A 22,953-nucleotide genomic window follows, 5' to 3' on the forward strand; every position below is an offset into this window, starting at 1 on the left:
CCGCCACGCTGATCCTCAACACAGGGGCCCCTCAGGGTTGCCTGCTCAGTCCTCTAGTGTACTCCCTGTTCACTCATGACTGCACGGCCAGGCACGACTCCAACACCATCGTTAAGTTTGCTGATTACACAACAGTGGTAGGCCTAATCACCGACAACGATGAGACCGCCTATAGGGAGGAGGTCAGAGACGTGACCGTGAGGTGCAAGGATAACAATCTCTCCCTCAACGTGATCAAGACAAAGGAGATGATTTTGGACTACAGGAAAAGGAGGACTGAGCACGCACCCAGTCTCATCGACGGGGCTGTAGTTGAGCAGGTTGAGAGCTTGAAGTTCCTTGGCGTCCACATTACCAACAAACTAACATGGTACAAGGACACCAAGACAGTCGTGAAGAGGGCACGACAAAACCTATTCCCCTCAGGAGACTGAAAAGATTTGGAATGGGTTCTCAGATCCTCAAAAGGTTCTACAGCTGCACCATTGAGCGCATCCTGACTGGTTGCATCACTGCCTGGTATGGCAACTGCTCAGCCTCCGACCGCAAGGTACTACAGAGGATAGTGCGAATGGCCCAGTACATCACTGGGGCCAAGCTTCCTGCTATCCAGGACCTCTATACTAGGCGGTGTCAGAGGAAGGTCCCTAAAAATTGTCAAGGACTCCAACCACCCTAGTCATAGACTGTTCTCTCTGCTACCGCACGGCAAGCAGTACCGGAGCGCCAAGTCTAGGTCCAAGAGGCTCCTAAATGGCTCCTACCCCCAAGCCATAAGACTCCTGAACAGCTAATCAAATGGCTATCTATGCATAGTCACTTTAATAACTCTACCTTCATGTGCATATTACCTCAATTACCTCGACACCGGTGCCCCCACACATGTGCCCCCACACATCCGTACCACCGGTACCCCCTCTATTGTTATTTACTGCTGCTCTTTAATAATTTGTTATTATTATCGCTTACTTTTTGGGGGTGTTTTCTTAGAACTGCATTGTTGGTTAAGGGCTTGTAAGTAAGCATTTCACTGTATGGTCTACACCTGTTGTATTTGGCGCATGTGACAAATACAATTTGATTTGGTTTGAAGTAAAAGTAGTAAAATATAATATAAATATTAAAATAATGTACAGATACTCCAAAAAACGACTTATGAGATGATGAATATGAGGTTGAAAAGTGGCTGAATTGCCCTTTAAACTACAAGGCCCGCTGCAGTCCGTTTCTTCCGAATGCCACATTTTAGAAGTAACCGATACACTTTACCGTATTTATTAAATGCCCATATTCTTCCGCAGGGTCAGGGAGTATTTTGAAGAAATTGTTTTATAAACCTATGGATATTGCATCTAACATCATTTGCGGTTTTGGTTTCTAATACTAGTGAAAATAGTAAAATATTATTAGAAACCATTACATCTCCAAGTGTACCTCTTCGATTTTTACAGCGATATTTTCGACCTATATTTTTGGGAGTCCTACAGTCGGGAGTTATTATTTGGTGTCACTTAAACATGGCCACCGTAAAGAGTACCATACAACTTTAATTTTTTTGACCAGGATAGAACTCGCCATTTCGTGTTTTTTGACATAGTTAGAGTAAAAAAAATGTTTTTGTTCATCTGAACACTCATGTTAGTCTTTCCGGCTAGTCAGCTACGCCAGCTAAGGCATCTTGCTTTCTGTCGCGGCTGAAGAAAATAGAACCAGTTGGCAAAGCGAACGCTCGTGAGCCAGCAAGCTAGCTCGAGGAACTAGCCATTGCATCGTTTATTTTTGTCCAAAGCATTGCTTTTCTTGTGAAGATTTTGTGAAATTTTCTTGAAGAAGACTACTTGGAATTTGTGCCTGTTTTGGATTATGGATATTGGCTACATCTTCACCCTATAATAATAATAGTTAGTAAAGGATTAAGTGTGGCAGTTAGCTGAACATTTTATTTGTGCGACGACAGCTGTCATTTGGAGAAAAGAAAGTGATCCATCATGCGTTTGCAATGAAGCTGATCTCTACTGGATTTACATTTTGCATCCTTTTTTCAAATGGGTGATGTTAAACATCGGATTATTGATGTATGCGTTCATGCTTTTTTTAACAGCGGTGGTATTGCTTTCGTAGCTAACATTGGCGTGGCCACCTAGCTAGTTAGCTACTTATCGTACAGAACAGAAGACTGAGCTAGCTAACTTATCTAACGTTAACTAGCTGAGTGACAGTTGGCGTTATCATTATTCCTCACAAATACACTACAAAGTGATATAACTATATCTCTTACAATTTTGGACATGAAGAAGATAACTTACTATACATAATTTTAAAGGTAAGTTATTTTAGCTACCTAGCTATTTCATGTACTCGCTAGCTTGCTACATAATTTTCGGATTTGCAGCGGCCGTTCGAGCCTAGTGTTTTTTCGCCGCCTTGTTTGGTCCGAACGTTCTTCGACACAGCGAATCAGCCAAACTAGACACATTTTCTGTTAGAAAATACATTTAAACACGTGAATGCCTCAGTTGTAGCTAAATGCAAGGCTAACGTGTGCTTTGAATCACCGCTGTTGATTATGTATACTGTTATGTAGCTAGCGAACCTGTTAGCTAACAGTAAACTAGAAGTTGACCAGCTAAGTTAGCTACGCTCGTTTTGATCTCAGTATATTTATTTTGGAGGTCGTCTCATACCAAACATAATGCTAACTAAACTAGATAGGTATCTAGTTTAGTAGATAACTATCTACATAGTTGGCAAACTTCTGTATTTGGGAAATGTAGCGAGTTGGCTCTAGCTAGTTGATTTGCTAGCCAAAACCTTTTATCCACACGCTAGTTAGCTAACGTTAGCTACCGGGTAGGTAGCTGTGGAATCATGCATGACTTCTAAAGTTACTTCACTTTGAAGTTTAATGGGAGCTAATTGTTAAAACTATCAGACAGCCTTGCATATCAACACTATGTAGATGTTGACTAACGCTAACTCACATTTTCAATGGCTCAGCTAACTTAGCTAATGGTACCTACCTACCGTTACTAGCTAACTAGTCTTTCAGATACTTTTGCTGGCGATATAGGCAGTTGCATCCCATTTATCATTAATCAAATACCTTGATCATCTTATATCTCTGTATCCCACAAAGTGGGAAATCACTAGTCTATTAGTAGGCACATCATATTGTTACTCATTTGCAATGCCATGCAATAGCCAAACAAAGACTACAAAGAACCTAGGATGGCTAGCTAGCTAGTTAGCTTGTTTTGGCTGACTTGAGCATGCATTTGCTTTGTGCTGTACGGTAGTTTAACAAAGGTAGCTAGCTAGCCCAGTGTGTCTGGGGTACCCAACCCACTGCCTTATGAAACCAATGTTCTTCCATTCTAATGTAGTTATCTCTGTAGAAACTAATATGAAACATTAAGATTCACTTTGAAGTGTATATGTTTAGTCTGTTTACTATAATTGATCACTACACTTTATTTTATTCCACTTTTTTTATCCAGTCATTGATCTACTTCACGCCCCAGCTTTTGGCCACCCACTTGTGCCTCCTCCTTATGGTCATAGGCTGAGTTAGGGCTATAGTGAATCTTTGTCTTTCCAGAATCCATACTTTATTTATTTGTTATGTTTCTATCGTGAATCCATACTTTATCTATTTGTTATGTTTCTATCCTGTACTTGTTCAAACTTGCTTTCAAGCCTATTGCTCTATAGGCAGGCAAGTGCACAGAATGTATCGGCCTACTTGCTTGTGTATGACAAAGACCACATTAAGGTCTGCTGTGATTACCTTTGGGAAGAATGGAATATAGACGTTAGGCAATTGGTTTACCAAAGACCATCCAATCAAGGGGGCTCATCTAGGGTCTACATATTTGTCCGCAACCTACACGATTTGGAACAACCCCAAGCTCAATTTGTTGATACTGTGTCATTTGTTGTTGTTTTTTCCCATTGACTACATCTAAACTTCCCACACAAAGACTGGATTGGATGCCACAAGAGGTCAAATATAGGCTCAGTCACAGAATAACATCAAGCTGTGTTTTGGAAAAGACTCAGCTCTCACACAGGTAGCTAGTTGATCACAATCTCAAAATCAGTGCAAGGTCCCCCTGATGACACAGCAGTATACGGTGCAGTGGAGGGATGGATCCTGGTCTTGGGTAGCAGGAATGCAGATCATGTCAAATAAGGCACTTCTTGCATTAGCTGCATCCCGTCTAGTCAACCATGGATCCTGTGTAGTAGGCTAGTACTAGGAAGAGACAGTGTGCCGGAAGAGAGAGTCTCCCATTGGCAGTGTCCCTCAACTGTCTGAGAGAACAGGGTGTCAGACAAGCCCATTAAAAGATTGGGATGACATCATCTTCAACAGACAGTCAGGCTGAGCTGAAAAGTCAATACACTTATGACTTTTTGTTCTCAGTGTTTGTCATAATAAAACAAATATGTCTACTGGTTTACATTGTCCGCTCATACTGTTACAATATGATACTGAACAGAGAACCACAGTGGAGCAAACTAATTAATCCACTGTGGAACAAACAAATAGAGCAGGCTTATTTCAGTGGTAAGTAGAGGAAACTTCAGAGGCTGATAGGAGAGGAATGCAAGAACACAAGCAAGGTATCGAAGGACGAACGATCATCCAGACAGAGACATGAGGTCACAGTGTGGTGGTAGCTAGCTCAGGAAAGGAGAGAGTAGGTATGTGAACTCTTACATTGATAACACTGACGAATAGCTTGAACATTGCTTCAGCTGATAGGTCAGAGGTAAGTTTTAGTAATTTCCTCAAGAGTATCATATCTGGAAAAAGATATGCCACCCCTGTTTTGGTAATAAGCTGAGGGATGGGCCTGGAGAAATGTAACCACTCTCAAATTCAAAGAGCGCTATGGATGCCAGAACTGACTATGACAAAAATGTGTTTTAACCATGTTTTGATACTATAGTGTTTACATTTATACTGAAGGAAACTATAAATGCAAACATTTTAAAGATTTTACTGAATTATAGTTCATATAAGGAAATAAGTACATGGATTTCACATGATTGGGAATACAGATATGCATCATAAAAAAAGTAGGGTGGTGGATCAGAACCAGTCCTCATCTCCTTCATTTAGAGTTGATCAGGATGTTGATTGTGGAATGTTGTACCACTCCTCTTCAATGGCTGTGCGAAGTTGTTGGAACTGGAACATGAGCATCCAGAGCATTCCAAACGTGCACAATGGGTGACATGTCTGGTGATTATGCAGGCCAAGGAAGAACATTTGCGTTATCATGCTGAAACATGAGGTGATGGCGACTGATGAATGGCACGGCAATGGCCCTCAGGATCTCGTCACGGTATTTCTGTGCATTCAAATTGCCATCAATATAATGCAATTGTGCTCGTTGTCCGTAGTTATGCCTACCCATACTGTAATCCCACTGCCACCATGGGGCACTGCTCACAACATTGACATCAGCAAACCGCTCGCGCACACAACGCCATACACGTGGTCTGCGGTTGTGAGGCCAGTTTGACATACTGCCAAATTCTCTAAAATGACATTGGAAGTGGCTTACGGTAGAGAAATTAACATTGAATTCTCTGACAACAGCTCTGGTGGACATTCCTGCAGTCAGCATGCCAATTGCACGCTACCTCAACTTGAGTTATCTGTGGCATTGTGTTGTGACAACTACATGTGCAACACTACATGTTGAGTTTATATTTTTTGTTCAGTGCACTTTGTTTACAAACATTGGAGTAAAATAAGCTTATATTTTGGGTTCTGATGGGGTACGACAGTTGAGGCATTTAAGTTTTGTTCTTCATGGAATCAATGGGTACATTAATTTATGTCTAAAAATGGATGTAGCATCTGCAGATTGCCCCTTTTTTTAATAATCAATCGTGTAGAATATATTCAACATTTGATCAAGGCAATGTGATAACTTGTCTTGCAGACTGGCACATCTTATTCATACACTGATTCCAAAGTACGTCAAGTAATCAAACCACATATTCAAACAGGCATGATTGTGCTCTGATGCCTCTCTCTCCCTCCCACGAGAAGAATGTCATCAGAGGATAAGACTGTGGAGCCCTCTGACCAGGGACCCTCGCTGCTCTCCGGCAGTGTAGGGGCCACGTCCACAGGAAGCCCTGCCCAGACAGACAAGCGCCCCAGGGGCAGGCCACGCAAGGATGCTGCTGCCACCACCACCACAACAACAACAACAACCACCACCACTGCACCCCAGGCACCATCCAAGACCAGGAAGAAGTATGTTGTTTACCCTCCATATCTTCACAATTCTATTGGTAATTTACAATGCACATAGACTTGCCTGAGTCATCAGGGCTTACCCTGGCGTGACTTTTTGATAACCATGTAAATGTCTCTCAGACAAGGGGACACTTTTATCAATATATTTATCTCCATTTACTCTCAGATTTGAAAATGGTAATTAGCATCAAATTAGACGTCATGCAAAACTACAAATCCCTGCAAGCTCCTGCATGTCATCTCTAGCTGACCCCTTTGCTAACAGGTATTGTGTCAATTTAAAACTTAACAAGACCGTTCACGGAATTGTCAATTTAAAGCAATGTAGCCAATCTATTAATTACTACATTTGAATTAACATGAGATAGTCAATCCAAAGATTCGGCAGTCTCGCCCAAATCATCATAGTATTTGTAGTTCTTTATGATATGCTAATTAGCTTCTAATATGGCTTTAATTTTTGGTGTGGTAACACAGGCGAATATATTGATCAAAGTCACCTTGTCCTAGAGAGATTTACACTGTTATCAAAATGTCATGCCAGTGTAAGCCTACACGAAACACAGCTCTTATTGTAAGTGTTTCTAAAATACACTATGGGAAAAATGAATGGTAGAAAGCAGATTGGGAACCATTTCCCGGTTTAACCGCTAGGTTTTATGGGTGTTATGACTCATACTGTGGTGTTCTATTCCCCTTCCCCAAAATGTGTATAAACATTACACAGATACTATCCAAATCCGTTCATCAGGCAAAGAGCTCATTTTGCAGACCGTTATCCAGAGCTACTCTATGCATAGGGGGCTAAACAAATGTAAAAATACAGGTAACTCAAGCACAAACCCTTTCCACGGTTTTATTGTATGCAGCAGTACCAACCTGCCTCATTTGTTATATCCATGGCAACACATAATGCAGCTCAGAGAGCCGGGCTGTTTAATATGATGCCTACAATTTATCCAACTCTGACTAATTTGATCTGGGGTCACCCTATTAGGATATCGAGGAGATGGAGTGTGTGAGCAATCTATTATCAATCAATCATCCAAATTATATGTTTATGCCATGGCTATAAGGACAGCCGAGACAATTCCCTGTCTAGGTCGCATTAGCTGATAGGTTGGTTGGTGGGAGTGGCAAAGCATGGCTGTATTCCTACATGTCATTTGCCCCATTATTTACAGCATGCAAGTGATCCAAGGAATACATAGCCTATGCCTGCTATATGGTTGGGCTGTATTTCCCAGCATGCGCTGACGTCCTCACTTGGTTCTTTCCAAGGTCTCCCTGGTTCCAGAATCAAGCACTGGACGGCTGGTCAGGTTATCAGTGTGTTATTATGGTCAGTTGGGTTTGTATGAGAGACAGTGCATCAGTTTTCTGGGACACTCTTGGTGGTGATAATGCTAAAGACCCATGGGACGGTGGAGGGAAGTATGCATTATTACCGATACTTGCATCTCAGGCAGCACCTTTCATCGAGGGGGAGGGGAAGCTTGCATGTATATATCTCAGATGACTCAATACCAGTATGTTGTTTTTGTAAGAAGAGTAAGATTTGAAGTGTTCATATCAGGAGAATGAACAAATGTAGTCTAGAGCTAGTGATACTGTATTGTCTTTGCAGCGTGTATCAACTGGGCACTATTTTGATGTAAATAGGACACAATAGACTTCTCTTAGAAGTTAGACATTTTGTTGACTGATTGGATACTGCGTTGAATCACCCAGTCATCCACCACTCCAGTCCAGAATAGGGGAATCTGTTCCAGGTTTTCTTGTCGGCTCCCTGAGAGCTGGAACTACTTACCACAGCATTATTTTCACCCTCCTTCTCTTTTTTTCTTTCTCCTGGTGGTGGGATCATGGGGAGAAGTTGGGGAGTTGGATGTTCCAGACCTTTAGGGTTTTTTGCCATTTCAAGAAAAGGCAAAAGAAAAGACTACACTTCAAAGGCTATATGAGAGCATAAGGACACTAGACCTAAATGTCAGATATTCTTATGTACCTGCTGCTCATAAAGTGTATTTATCATTAATACCTTGGTGAATAATCAGAAAACCCTAGTAATTGTGGAGAAAGTGATATTCCATGCCAGTGAAGGTAGGTCAGATCAGATGCATCATCAACTTAATACATGTACTACCAATCTTCTGAAAATGGCTGATATCAGACATTCATTTACGTCAGATGGACTCTACTCAAACAGACGTATCTATCTTTACTCAAACAGACGTATCTATCTGCTGTAGACGTTGGGCTCCAGAGAAGCCCCTTACGGCCTCTCTCCTATCAGACAGTGCCAGAGGGAGAGAGGAGCTGGAGATGTCTGGGAACAGTGATGCATTTTTTGATTTATCCTGGTGTCTGTCTACTCTACACCCCTGTGCCGTCATCACTGGGATTCTGCTGGGCTTTGAGGTCGTGGGTTACTATATTATGGAGCTCTCGTCGCTGTTAGAGCTGGGCTTATTTTGGGCCTTATGGACTTGCTTAAATACGTGTTGCCATGACTAGACCTCATTACAGAAATTAAGATCAGAGCTATCTAGTGTCTATTTCACTAATCATTTATTGATTTGGTACTTTCTGTTAGTATGGCTGTTTTTTTTGCTTCACTTTTTCCTGCCCAATGCAGAGACTTGAACTGTGACATTTAGGCTTCCATCTTGTTGCTTCTTATCTGGAGTGGGAAGTTATTTGGAGGGAGGAGTTGACTTGGCAAACTGGCCGATTTGTGTGTACTTTCTCCAGTGGCATCGAAAATTACCCCCTCCCCCTGCATCCTCCCCACTACCCCCGCAAAATGCTGGCTGCTCTCATTTAGACTGTTTGCTCTTCCCACCTAGTGGGCTCACTGTACGTGGTGCTGTTTAATCTGTATCCATGACAATTATCACCTCGACATGGCCCTCAGATTGGGTTAAGACAGAACTCCTACTGGAGGACACTGACAGATCTCTCTGTGAGTGTGTGTGCGCTGTTTATGCACTCTCCATTGATGTTTGTTTACTTTGCTCTGCAGACTGTTCATTTCAATAAAAAGAGGAAAAGGTAACATCACCTTGTTTGCAGGTCTGAGTTTTGACTGTAGCAACTATCTATGTGTCTTTAACTCTGCCCTAGTGTCACTTACAGCTAAGTTGCCATCATCATCATCAAAGGAGACGTAGCCTAGAGGTGAAGGGTGGGGTAGGCTAGTGATGGTGTGTGAGGTGAAGGGTGGGGTAGGCTAGTGATGGTGTGTGAGGTGAAGGGTGGGGTAGGCTAGTGATGGTGTGTGAGGTGAAGGGTGGGGTAGGCTTGCGATGGTGTGTGTGTGTGATGTGAAGGGTGGGGTAGGCTAGTGATGGTGTGTGAGGTGAAGGGTGGGGTAGGCTAGTGATGGTGTGTGAGGTGAAGGGTGGGGTAGGCTTGCGATGGTGTGTGTGTGATGTGAAGGGTGGGGTAGGCTAGTGATTGTGTGAGACGTGTGGTAAAGTCTCTTGAGCCACTCAACAGGAGGTCGAATGTGATCTGAGTAGGACCAAATTCCATCTATCGTGAGAAGCATAAAATGCCGAATTGTCTTCCGTCCGCCTTCCACTGGTAGTTGGACAAGAGTCATTGACCAGCAGCTTGTTTAGGAGGTGGTAGCTTAATGATTTTAACCTGATTAAGTGAATATATTATCCAAATACATGTTTTGCGTGCTAGTCTAGGTCTGTAGGCCCGTATACACTTCACAAACATACAGGGATGGACAATAACAATAAAACTGACTGGTTCAATGGTCTCCTTCTGATTGTAGTAGCTGAAGTAATATGGCTTTTCTGTTCATTTCCAGCATGTGTCTGTCTGAACCACAACCTCTGGCCATATTACACCTCTCATCATCCAGATTGATCAACGCATGTTTGTGTTTTGTCGTGTTATAAATCACTGGCTTGTTTTTACGTGATGTATTCTCCCATTGGGTTAAAATTTGGCTTGCTTATGTTCAGCAGTTACATTTTGATTAGGCCATAATAATTGTGTCATACCATTTGGGACTGAGAGTAATGGGCTTGGCTTTGGTTCTCATATGCTTCCCTGGTTTGATCTATGATGGGAGAATTTAGTTGGAAAGAAGATATCCCAGTCCTAGGCATTCTCAATAGCATATTTACCTTACAGTTCTTGTTTGGATGATCTCGCTAGCTACTATCAATCTATATTTAAGCAATAAGGCCCGAGATGTGGTATATGGCCAGGCCAATATACCACGGCTAAGGGCTGTTCTTATGCACAACGCAACACGGAGTGCCTGGACGTAGCCCTTAGCCGTGGTATATTGGCCATATATCAAAAACCCTTGGTGCCTTGTTTCTATTATAAACTGGTTACCAATGTAATTAGAGCAGTAAAAATAAATGTTTTGTCATACCCGTGGTATACGGTCTGATATACCACGGCTGTCAGCCAATCAGCATTCAGGGCTCGAACCACTCAGTTTATAATATTAAATGGTTACCAGGTTTATGTCTGATGTTGATGTTTGTACATTCAAGCTCATTGAAAGCAGGGAGGGAGAATCATGCTCATTCTTGCCCTCTCCCGTTGCCCACCACGGTACCAGCAGCTTGTACCCACAATCTACCTCACCACTCCTCCTACTTCGCCTTTCCTTGCCCAGCGGCCTCAGTGCCTCCCTTTTAAAAATCAGTCATGTTTTTTTCCCTGCCGTTGTAATCCTTGGGCGGGCTGCCTAAGCGTTCTTTTCGGGTTGCCCAAGTCCAAACTGTTATAAAAAAAAAATGCTTTCAGTGTTAACTTAAATGACTAAAACCAGATGTGAAGTATGTAGAAACGATAATTGACCTTTGCATATACCAAACATTTGGACTACCTTTCTAATATTGAGTTGCACCCTCCCCGTTTGTCCTCAGAACAGCCTCAATTTGTTGGGGCATGGACTCTACAAGGTGTCAAGTATTCCACAGGGATGCTGGCCCATGTTGACTCCAATGCTTCCCACAGTTGTGTCAAGTTGGCTGGATGTCCTTTGGGTGGTGGAAAATTCTTGATACACACAGGAAACTGTTGTGTGAAGAACCCATCAGGGTTGCAGTTCTTTACGCAGTCCTTTAAAAAAAAAAAAATCTTTGAGAACTAACAATCACCAAAATATAAGCTCAACAGTCAGGGAGAATAGAACATTCTAAATTAATTTAGTGGTACTAATAACATCACATTAGCCATAGCAAAATGCATAGAATTGCAGAATACTAGCTTTAAAACGTCAAATATTTATCTCAGCTACAAAAAAACAATCCCATTACAAAATAATGTTTTTTATAAAACTGGTTGTTTGGATGCTGATTAGACGCGCAGCGTTTCAATCGGTGCTGTGTTGGCTGTCACAACACACCTATGCCTGATAACCGTTACTGTTTGTCCAGATCTGCAATAGGCTAACTAGCAATCACACCACACACAAAATCATTCAAAGTTGCACCAATTTTCAATAAGAATCCACAAGAACAAATAATATTTAGAGTATAGCTGATAGGCAGAGGAGAGGCCAGGTGTGTCATTGCGCATGAAATAACAGTGAGGACGCTGCTCAAAAAGCTCCCCTATTGATCTTGTTTAGGGACAGTACAATCATCCTACCTAGACTAGCCTACAACACCATGAATAATTGCATTATTGTTTAAGTGAGTACAAAATTCTACAATAGGCTGCAGTGAAAATGCTATTTGAATAACTGCGTAAATGCCCTTTCAGTTGTGGATCTACTCTTGACAATTTATTAGGTCTAGAAAGGGTCAGTGGCAGGCAAGCCTGGCTGTATTTTGATTTCTGATACTGAGATGCGCTTTCTGTTGCGGATCATCAATTTCCCAAGTCGTCCTATAATAATGTGGCCACATATCCCCCAAGCAGGCCCAATTAGGCCTATTTAGCAAAGCTTAACGTGCATTCTGCCTCCTCTCCAATCAAATCAAATTGCATTTGTCACATATGCCGAATACAATAGGTGTAGACCTTACTTACAGTTGAAGTCGGAAGTTTACATACACTTAGGTTGGAGTCATTAACTTGTTTTTCAACCACGCCACAAATTTCTTGTTAACAAACTATAGTTTTGGCAAGTCGGTAAATAGTGTGGTCTACAGCTTATCATGACATACTCTACCTCAGGCGAGCAGAACCTCGAGACTTCCTTAGATTTTGTGCACCAGCTGTTTTTTATAAATATACGTAGGCCGCTGCCCCTTGTTTTACTAGAGGCTGCTGTTCTATCCTGTCGAAAAGCTGAAAACCCGCCAGCTGTATATTAATCATGTCGTCGTTCAGCCACGACTCGGTGAAACATAAGATATTACAGTTTTTAATGTCCCGTTGGTAGGATATACGTGCTCGTAGCCAGATTAAAAAAATAGCTATTTGAGGCCTTCCGGGTGGCGCAGTGGTCTAGGGCACTGCATTGCAGTGCTAGCTGCGCCACCAGAGTCTCTGGGTTCGCGCCCAGGCTCTGTCGCAGCTGGCCGCGACCGGGAGGTCCGTGGGGCGACGCACAATTGGGCTAGCGTCGTCCGGGTTAGGGAGGGTTTGGCCGGTAGGGATAACCTTGTCTCATCGCGCTCCAGCGACTCCTGTGGCGGGCCGGGCGCAGTGCGCGCTAACCAAGGGGGCCAGGTGCACGGTGTTTCCTCTGACACATTGGTGCGGCTGGCTTCCGGGTTGGAGGCGCGCTGTGTTAAAGAAGCAGTGCGGCTTGGTTGGGTTGTGCTTCGGAGGACGCATGGCTTTCGCCCTTCGTCTCTCCCGAGCCCGTACGGGAGTTGTAGCGATGAGACAAGATAGTAATTACTAGCGATTGGATACCACGAAAATTGGGGAGAAAAAGGGGGATAAAAAAAAGAAGCTATTTTTATTTCTCAACTGTTAATTGTAGCGCTGCTCTGATTTGAAGGGTGAGGGTTTGCCTGTCCTTGCAATTAATGTTAGCTTGCGCTTGTGAGCATTTAGCTTGTGTCCGCTATGGAAATTAACTAGTATTTTATTTCTGTCTGTCTGTCTGTGTGTGTGTGTGTGTGTGTGTGTGTGTGTGTGTGTGTGTGTGTGTGTGTGTGTGTGTATATATATATATATATCTCAGCAAAAAAAGAAGAGTCCTCTCAATGTCAACTGCGTTTATTTTCAGCAAACTTAACTTCTTGCAACTATAGGGGGTGCTATAGGGGGTGCTACCCCGGACCCGGGGTAGATACTCGTGAAAGGTTAACATGTGTAACTATTTGTATGAACATAACAAGACTCAACAACTGAGACCTAAACTGAACAAGTTCCACAGACATGTGACTAACAGAAATGGAATAATGTGTCCTGGAACAAAGGGGGGGTCAAAATCAAAAGTAACAGTCAGTATCTGGTGTGGCCACCAGCTGCATTAAGTACAGCAGTGCGTCTCCTCATGGACTGCACCAGATTTGTCAGTTCTTGCTGTGAGATGTTACCCCACTCTTCCATCAAGGCACCTGCAAGTTCTCAGGCATTTCTGGGCGGATTGGCCCTAGCCCTCACCCTCCGATCCAACAGGTCCCAGACGTGCTCAATGGGATTGAGATCTGGGCTCTTCGCTGGCCATGGCAGAACACTGACATTCCTGTCTTGCAGGAAATCACACACAGAACGAGCAGTATGGCTGGTGGCATTGTCATGCTGGAGGGTCATTTCAGGATGAGCCTGCAGGAAGGGTACCACATGAGGTAGGAGGATGTCTTCCCTGTAACGCACAGCGTTGAGATTGCCTGCAATGACAACAAGCTCAGTCCGATGATGCGACACACCGCCCCAGACCATGACGGACCCTCCACCTCCAAATCGATCCCTCTCCAGAGTACAGGCCTCGGTGTAACGCTCATTCCTTCGACGATAAACGCAAATCCGACTATCACCCCTGGTGAGACAAAACCATGACTCCTCAGTGAAGAGCATTTTTTGCCAGTCCTGTCTTGGCCAGCGACGATGGGTTTGTGCCCATTGGCGACATTGTTGCCGGTGATGTCTGGTGAGGACCTGCCTTTCAACAGGCCTACAAGCCCTCAGTCCAGCCTCTCTCAGCCAGTTTTCAGCTGTGCTAACATAATTGCAAAAGGGTTTTCTAATGATAAATTTGCCTTTTTAAAATGATAAACTTGGATTAGCTAACACACAACGTGCCATTGGAACACAGGAGTGATGGTTGCTGATAATGGGCCTCGTGTACGCCTATGTAGATACTCCATAAAAAATCAGTTGTTTCCAGCAACAATAGTCATTTACAACATTAACAATGTCTACTCTGTATTTCTGATCAATTTTATGTTATTTTAATGGACAGAAAATTAGCTTTTCTTTCAAAAACAAGGACCTTTCTTAGTGACCCAAAACCTTTGAACGGTAGTGTAAATATTGGACGAAACACACATCATGACAAGAGACAACACTACATAAAGAGAGAATTAAGACAACAACATCGCAAGGCAGCAACACATGACAACACAGCATGGTAGCAACACAACATGGTAGCATTATGGTACAAACATTATTGGGCACAGACAACAGCACAAAGGGCAAGAAGGTAGAGGCAACAATACATCATGAAAAGCAGCCACAACTGTCAGTAAGAGTCTCCATGATTGAGTCTTTGAATGAAGAGATTGAGATAAAATTGTCCAGTTTGAGAGTTTGTTGCAGCTCGTTCCAGTCGCTAGCTGCAGCGAACTGAAAAGACGAGCTACCCAGGTATGTGTGTGCGTTGGGGAGCTTTAACAGAATGTGACTGGCAGAACAAGTGTTGTATGTGGAGGATGAGGGCTGCAGTAGATATCTTAGATAGGAGGGAGTGAGGCCTAAGAGGGTTTTATAAATAAGCATTAACCAGTTGGTCTTGCGACGGGTATATAGACATGACCAGTTTACATAGGAGTATAGAGGTGCTGAAAGAAGGGAGCATGGCAGCACCGACGGCTCGATACTGAGTTACCTGAAGTTCCACGCGGATGGAAGTCATCATGTCGGAGGACTGGAAGAGGGCGGATGGTGAGTTGAAGCGAGGCACGAGGTGCAAACCCGAACCGACCTACGAAATACAAGCAGAGTACTTTGTCCTTTGGGTCAAGTACAGGAGAGAGAAATGCATGGAATACTGCAGACTACCGGGAATTGTTGTTAGCTAGCTAGCCAGGTAACATGGTACACCTTGTCTCTGCACACATTTGGGTGGCACAAGAAAAACAGAGGGATAGATAGTCTACTCAGATGTTTCAAAGGTAGGATGCATATGCCTAATCAATGGAATTTTAAGATGAATCTGGTGTTTGTCAAATTCTGTTTTGGTGGCTAACGTTTGGGAGCAGTGTGTGCGGGAGAGAGAAAGAAGTGTGTGTGTGTAAGGAAGGAAGAGGGTGTAGGCTGTGTAAAGTTGTCTGAAGAGTAGGCTAAAGATGGTTTTCTATAGGCCTATTGTGTTTTCCTCTTACTGTACAATCAAAATGCACATCATTGTCATGGAGATCATTTTGCATTTATATTCTTTTCTACATTCTAACTGGCAAATCACAGGTCGGCCTTTGGATATGAGCAATTCAGCTATTTTCTGTAGTACAGCTTTTTACATTATACTGTGAAAAGTACAGTGTTTACTCTAATTAATAAAAAAATAGATGGGGAGAATCTAAAATTTCAAAAAATGTCATGGCATGGGGCCCACATTGATTTTGTTATGAGTCACTCAGATAGCATAAGAACATGGCATAAGCCATGTCAAAATGGGTAGAATTGCAGGAAATTTGCTTTAAAACAGCAATATTTAGTCTCTGCAGCCAAGAGGGCCTCTAAAACGTGAGGTCAGAGGTCGCTCCATTGACCACAGCTGTGGTATCACGATACTATTTGTGATACTTGGCCTGGTTTTACATTGTTAGTAACATTTAATTATTCTGAAAATAGGGACATTTTATGTAGTTTACACAGATTATTTTGCGGGTTTACGTGCAAACATTTTGCCACCTTTTTGGGCCCTCACCAGTTTGCGTCCTTGTCTTTCTCTCTTTCTCGCTCGCTCTCCCAGGGTGCGTGCAAGAGGGAGAGCGGTTGTGGTGGAGGAGGAGGAGGAGGAGGAGGAGGAGGAGGACAGCAGCATGGACGGGACGGAGGCAGCCACCTCAGAGAGCCCCCCTCATGACGCAACAGGTGAGTCAGTCTTCCTCTCCCTCCCCTATGTGAGACCTATATAGTCTATTTTGAACTCCAACTGAGCTGAGAGCTGACACATCCTGGCTGCTCAAAGTATACGGTGTCTCATAGGAGCTCTCAGAAGGCAGTGGAGTGGTTCCCCCCCAATCCTGGAGAGTGAAGAGAGGGATGGATGAGGGATGAGAGCATGCAGATATCCGAAGACTTCCAGTCATTGTTGTAAAGCTAGTTAGCATTGCCTCACAAAACTGCCTGTAACTTTCTTCTTACTGGACACAGAGACACAGAAATTCATGAGTATATCTGACTCTCCCTCTCTTTACTCTCCCTCTGCCCTCTCCTCTCCGTATTTCCCCATCTCTCCTCTCCCTTCTCTCTCTCTCTCTCTCCCTGCTCTGAGATTGGAATAGAGAGGTGCAGAGCAGGAGGGAGCCCAAGGCTAATGCCCTCTAAAAGCTTTTCAAAATCCCATCACTCTCCCCCAGCCCATTTAGATGCTTCTCTATGTGTGTACATCACGTGACCTGCCCCCAGTTCCCATACAGCTCAGAGCTGTCATGGACTTGGGCTATCTATATACAGAGCATTTGGAAAGTATTTAGACCCCTTCCCTTTTCCACGTTTTGTAACGTTAGACTTTAAAAAAAATATTTCTTATCCCCTCCTAAATCTACACACAATACCCCATCATGACTTTATCTTATTTACATAAGCATTCAGACCCTTTGATCATCCTTGAGATGTTTCTTCAACTTGGAGTCCACTTAAGGTAAATTCAATTGATTGGAAATGACTTGGAAAGGTACACACCTGTTTATATAAGGTCCCATAGTTGTCAGAGCAAAACCCAAGCAATGAGGTTGAAGGAATTGTCCGTAGAGCTCCGAGACAGGATTGTGTCGAGGCACAGATCTGGGAAAGGATACCAAAACATTTCTGCAGCGTTGAATGTCCCCAAGAACACAGTGGCCTCCATCATTCTTAAATGGAAGAAGTTTGGAACTGCCAAGACTGGCCAAACTGAGCAATCGGGGGAGAAGGGCCTTGGTCAGGGAGGTGAACAAGAACCCGATGGTCACTCTGACAGAGCTCTAGAGTTCCTTTGTGGAGATGGGAGAACCTTCCAGAAGGACGACCATCTCTGCAGCACTCCACCAATCAGGCCTTTATGTTAGAGTGCCCAGACGGAAGCCACTCCTCAGTAAAAGGCACATGACAACCCGCTTGGACTTCGCCAAAAGATACCTAAAGGACTCTCAGACCATGAGAAACAAGATTCTCTGGTCTGATGAAACAAAGATCGAACTCTCTGGCCTGAATGCCAAGCGCCACATCTGGAGGAAACCAGGCACCATCCCTACGGTGAAGCGTGGTGGCAGCATCATGTTTTGGGGATGTTTTTCAGTCGCAGGGACTGGGAGACTATTCAGGATCAAGGGAAAGTTGAATGGAACAAAGTACAGATATCCTTAATGAAAACCTGCTCTAGACCGTTCAGGACCTCAGATTGTGGCGAAGGTTCACCTTCCAACAGGACAGCAACCCTAATCACACAGCCAAGACAACGCAGGAGTGGCTTTGGGACAAGTCTCTGAATTTCCTTGAGTGGCCCAGCTAGAGCCCGGACTTGAACCCAATCTAATATCTATGGAGAAACCTGATAATAGCTGTGTAGCGACGCTCCCCATCCGACCTGACCAAGCTTGAGAGGATCTGCAGAGAAGAATGGGAGAACTCCCCAAATACAGGTGTGCCGAGCTTGTATTAACCTACCCAAGAAGACTCGAGGCAGTAATCGCTGACAAAGGTGCTTCAACAAAGTACTGAGTAAAGGGTCTAAATACTTATGTAAGTGTGATATAATTATTTATTTTTTCATATACATTTGCAGACTTTCTAAAAATCTTTTCTTGCATTATGGGGTATTGTGTGTAGGTTGATGAAAAACAAAAAATGTAATCAATTTTAAAATAAGGCTGTAACTTGACAAAATGTGGAAAAGGGTTCTGAATACTTTACGAATGCACTGTTGTTGGACGGTGCTATATAGGTGGAGTGATTTTTCTTCTCTCTGCCCTTGACCTTGTAGGTGTTTCAGAGGGGGTGTGTGCATGCATTTGGGAGTGGGATATGTTATTTTACCTTACTTTAACAATGGGTATAGATTTTTTTGGTCAAAGTTTCCAATTTTTATGAACAAGTTACACAATCACTATTGTTATTTATCTCACCGACTGGCTTCTAGAGCTCCAATAGGGGTGTGCAGGCGAACGGAGTCAGACTGCATTACTGTCTGCTTTCTCTTCAGGCAGTTGGAACTAAAGGGTCTTCACTCACAATGTGTCTTTACAATAGTCTTGGCCCTTGACTTGTGTGCACAACTGAGTTCAAGAACAGAAAAAGTCAACACCGAGGTCGTGACATGACCTTTAGTACCAATCCTTCCTGTGTCTGTCTGACTCTCCTTTCATGACACCATGTGTTTGGGTCACTTTACCTTTCCTTTCATGCTTGTTGCCATAGTAATTGTCTCAATAGGTTATTAATACATTGCTCACCTTCAAACCTAAACAATGAACGACGTACCTTGGAGAAGACCTTTGACCTTTGGGACTAAATACATCTATTTAACCCCTAATGTCAATGCCACTGACAATGTTTGCTAAATGCTCATCAAAATTACAAACCACCAATAGATGGAATGTAACTACAAGTGCAGGCCAGCCACAGACATGTCAAAACTCAACCCAAACCACTCAGAGGTTACTTGTCAGATGTCCAATTATAGTCCAATGTTTAAAGTGTCTGTGTAAAAGGCCATGGCCACTATTCAGGTTTCTAATAACCCTCTGTTCTGTTTGTCTGAAGTGACGTGAGTAATTGGTGTTTTTGTCAACGTTGTTATTGTCGTATGTGACTGGAAAACTGCCTGTGGGCTCCCCTTGGGTTTACTGCAATCAGCGCTCCAGCATATGGTCTCCATATTCCCACCATCATCCCTTTCTCTACCAAAGGGTGTTTCTGTTTCTGACCTGGAGCAAATAGCCTGGAACTGAAGACAACTGTCCAGTCCTCCGTGTCGGTCAGAGACTTAATGCCTGTATTCACATCTGATCTGACATTTGGTAGATGGATGATCACTTCAGGGCACAAATATACATGACTCATAGGAATCTATGGAAACGTACCGGTTAGATTCTATGCCTAGACATTCATGCTTCTCTGCCTCTAAACCCCATCCTCTGTTTCTTTGCACCATCAGATACTCCAGCCCAGCAGCAGGTGAACAGTGTGGAGGTGGTTACCACTGAGGGTCCGGGGGAGGCCGAGGAGAAGCCCCACTCTCCCCACGTCCAGAGCCCTCAGACTGGGGATGCAGCCGAACCCTCCGCCGCTGGCCCTGCTACTACCCGAGGAGCCAAAAGCAGGTCAGTCAGAGGCCTACGTCAAGTCTTCATATGTTTGTATGCTGTCTGTCTGTATGTTTGTATATTTGTTAATGAGATATGTATAGGTCCGTCTGTCAGTATACATGCGTTCGGCAAATGGGCTTCTCTGCTATTCTCATTAATGCACAAACACACACATGCACAGTGCACCCCCCCAGGTGTCACTCTGTTAAAGGTTGTAATCAATCTCCCAGACTGACTGCACTGTCGATGTTGCTGATGGAGGGGCAGTCAGGCCAGACAGGCAGAATCTCTCCAGGGATCGTATTAATCTTATTAACAAGCCTATCTCCTCTAGAAACCAACCTGATAAATATTTGCTGCCTGCGCTGGTCTGATCTGCCTGGCTCACTTTACTTTCCCTCCCTCACTGACTCCCAACCTCTCGGCACATCTCTCTATGGTGGCTCAAGATCCTCTGTTTTGGATCCTCGAATACATGGATGTGGCTTGATCAGTTGATTGAGTATAGGTTGATCAAAGGTCTATGTGTAACTTTCAATTCCGACAGATTTTTGTTGTAATAATATATTGCCTTGTGTGTGTACAGTATGTGTGTACAGTCGTGGCCAAAAGTTTTGAGAATGACACAAATATACATTTTCACAGTCTGCTGCCTCAGTTTGTATGATGGCAATTTGCATATACTCCAGAATGTTATGAAGAGTGATCAGATGAATTGCAATTAATTGCGAAGTCCCTCTTTGCCATGCAAATGAACTGAATCCCCCCAAAAACATTTCCACTGCATTTCAGCCCTGCCACAAAAGGACCAGCTGACATGTCAGTGATTCTCTCGTTAACACAGGTGTGAGTGTTGACGAGGACAAGGCTGGAGATCACTCTGGCATGCTGATTGAGTTCGAATAACAGACTGGAAGCTTCAAAAGGAGGGTGGTGCTTGGAATCATTGTTCTTCCTCTGTCAACCATGGTTATTTACATGGAAACACGTGCCGTCATCATTGCTTTGCACAAAAAGGGCTTCACAAGCAAGGATATTGCTGCCAGTAAGATTGCGCCTAAATCAACCATTTATTGGATCATCAAGAACTTCAAGGAGAGCGATTCAATTGTCGTGAAGAAGGCTTCAGGGCGCCCAAGAAAGTCCAGCAAGCACCAGGACCGTCTCCTAAAGTTGATTCAGCTGCGGGATCGGGGCACCACCAGTACAGAGCTTGCTCAGGAATGGCAGCAGGCAGGTGTGAGTGCATCTGCACGCACAGTGAGGCGAAGACTTTTGGAGGATGGCCTGGTGTCAAGAAGGGCAGCAAAGAAGCCACTTCTCTTCAGGAAAAACATCAGGGACAGACTGATATTTTGCAAAAGGTACAGGGATTGGATTGCTGAGGACTGGGGTAAAGTAATTTTCTCTGATGAATCCCCTTTCTGATTGTTTGGGGCATCCGGAAAAGCTTGTCTGGAGAAGACAAGGTGAGCGCTACCATCAGTCCTGTGTCATGCCAACAGTAAAGCATCCTGAGACCATTCATGTGTGGGGTTGCTTCTCAGCCAAGGGAGTGGGCTCACTCACAATTATGCCTAAGAACACAGCCATGAATAAAGAATGGTACCAACACATCCTCCGAGAGCAACCATCCAGTAACAGTTTTGTGATGAACAATGTCTTTTACAGCATGATGAGGCACCTTGCCATAATGCAAAAGTGATAACTAAGTGGCTCGGGGAACAAAACATCGATATTTTGGGTCCATGGCATGGAAAACCCCCAGATCTTAATCCCATTGAACTTGTGGTCAATCCTCAAGAGGCGGGTGGACAAACAAAACCCCACAAATTCTGACAAACTCCAAGCGTTGATTATGCACTAATGGGCTGCCATCAGTCAGGATGTGGCTCAGAAGTTAATTGACAGCATGCCAGGGCGGATTGCAGAGGTCTTGAAAAAGAAGGGCCAACATTGCAAATATTGATTCTTTGCATCAACTTCATGTAATTGTCAATAATAGCATTTGACACTTATGAAATGCTTGTAATTATACTTCAGTATTCCATAGTAACATCTGACAAAAATATCTAAAGACACTGAAGCAGCAAACTTTGTGGAAATTAATATTTGTGTCTTTCTCAACTTTTGGCCACGACTGTATACTTGCTTTGCTTGCACCTGACCAGGCAATACCAAAGATAATTAATTCACGACCAGCCAGTGACCATTTCCATTTGTCATTTAGCAGACGCGTTTAGCAGATGCTCTTATGCAGAGCGACTTGTAGTGAGTTCATACATTTTCCTACTTTTACGCACTGCATGCATAGCTGAATGTCCCATATATAATTAACCATCTCACTCTCTCTCTCTCTCAGTGAGCAGCTCTGTGCCTTCTGTTACTGTGACGGCCGAAGTCTGCTGGGTCAGGGGGATCTCCGAGTGTTTGACTCCTCACCTGGACACGAGCGCAAAGCGACAGGCGGAGTAGGCCACTCCAGCGACCACAGGAAGGCCAGCAAAGGCGGCGCCGACAGCGGTGGTGACAGAACAACTAAGCCCAGTGACTCGGCCGGAGAGGTCAGCTCAGGACAGAGGGACACACAGAAGTAAGTAGAGCTGGCTGGCAAAGGGTTTGGCCAGCGGAGCTGGTCTGGCTGAGCGGGGACGGTGAAATCTGTGATGGCCTCTGTAGCCGGTTAATGAGCTGGGTGAAAACGAGAGCAGGGCTCTGCTGCTGCTGTCCAATACAGACGCACAGTTTTTGAGTGAGAAACATGACATATGAGCATAAAAACAAAGGAACACGAAAACAGTATCAAACGAAGATGTGTGTGCAGCATCGTTATATGACGTGATTTAGCTGGCAGCTGAGATCTGTAATCTCAGAGTTGATGTGTGGAATAAGTGCTTTGTGTATTTCAGAGGAAGGGTCTGAGTGCGTATATGAATGCTAGCACTCTGCTCTTGAAGGCTAAATTGGTGCCGCTCTGCTCCACCTTAGCAAGCCTTTTCTGCCTACTGTGGTCACCAGGGGCCCTACGATGCCACGTAGAGTAACACTAAC

At 43.8% G+C, this 22,953-nt stretch overlaps 1 protein-coding gene across 6 annotated transcripts in view; it reads left to right on the forward strand.

Annotated features, from left to right (window-relative positions):
• Positions 1-1,286: 1,286 nt before the first annotated feature.
• Positions 1,287-22,953, forward strand: part of LOC129824108 (histone-lysine N-methyltransferase 2C-like) — a 131,441-nt gene continuing 109,774 nt past the window's right edge. For 4 of the 6 annotated variants that reach the window (XM_055883450.1, XM_055883451.1, XM_055883453.1 and 1 more), the window contains exons 1-5: positions 1,288-2,323; positions 6,071-6,280; positions 16,365-16,486; positions 19,752-19,917; positions 22,265-22,495. In XM_055883450.1, coding sequence (XP_055739425.1) covers positions 6,072-6,280; positions 16,365-16,486; positions 19,752-19,917; positions 22,265-22,495 — 728 coding nt within the window. In that variant the 5' untranslated portion in view covers positions 1,288-2,323; position 6,071. Of the gene's footprint in view, positions 2,324-6,070; positions 6,281-16,364; positions 16,487-19,751; positions 19,918-22,264; positions 22,496-22,953 lie in introns of all 6 variants that reach the window. The other 2 variants (XM_055883452.1, XM_055883454.1) reach the window with 1 other exon arrangement.

This window comes from Salvelinus fontinalis, chromosome 26 (assembly GCF_029448725.1).
Source record: "Salvelinus fontinalis isolate EN_2023a chromosome 26, ASM2944872v1, whole genome shotgun sequence".
NCBI lineage: Eukaryota > Metazoa > Chordata > Actinopteri > Salmoniformes > Salmonidae > Salvelinus > Salvelinus fontinalis.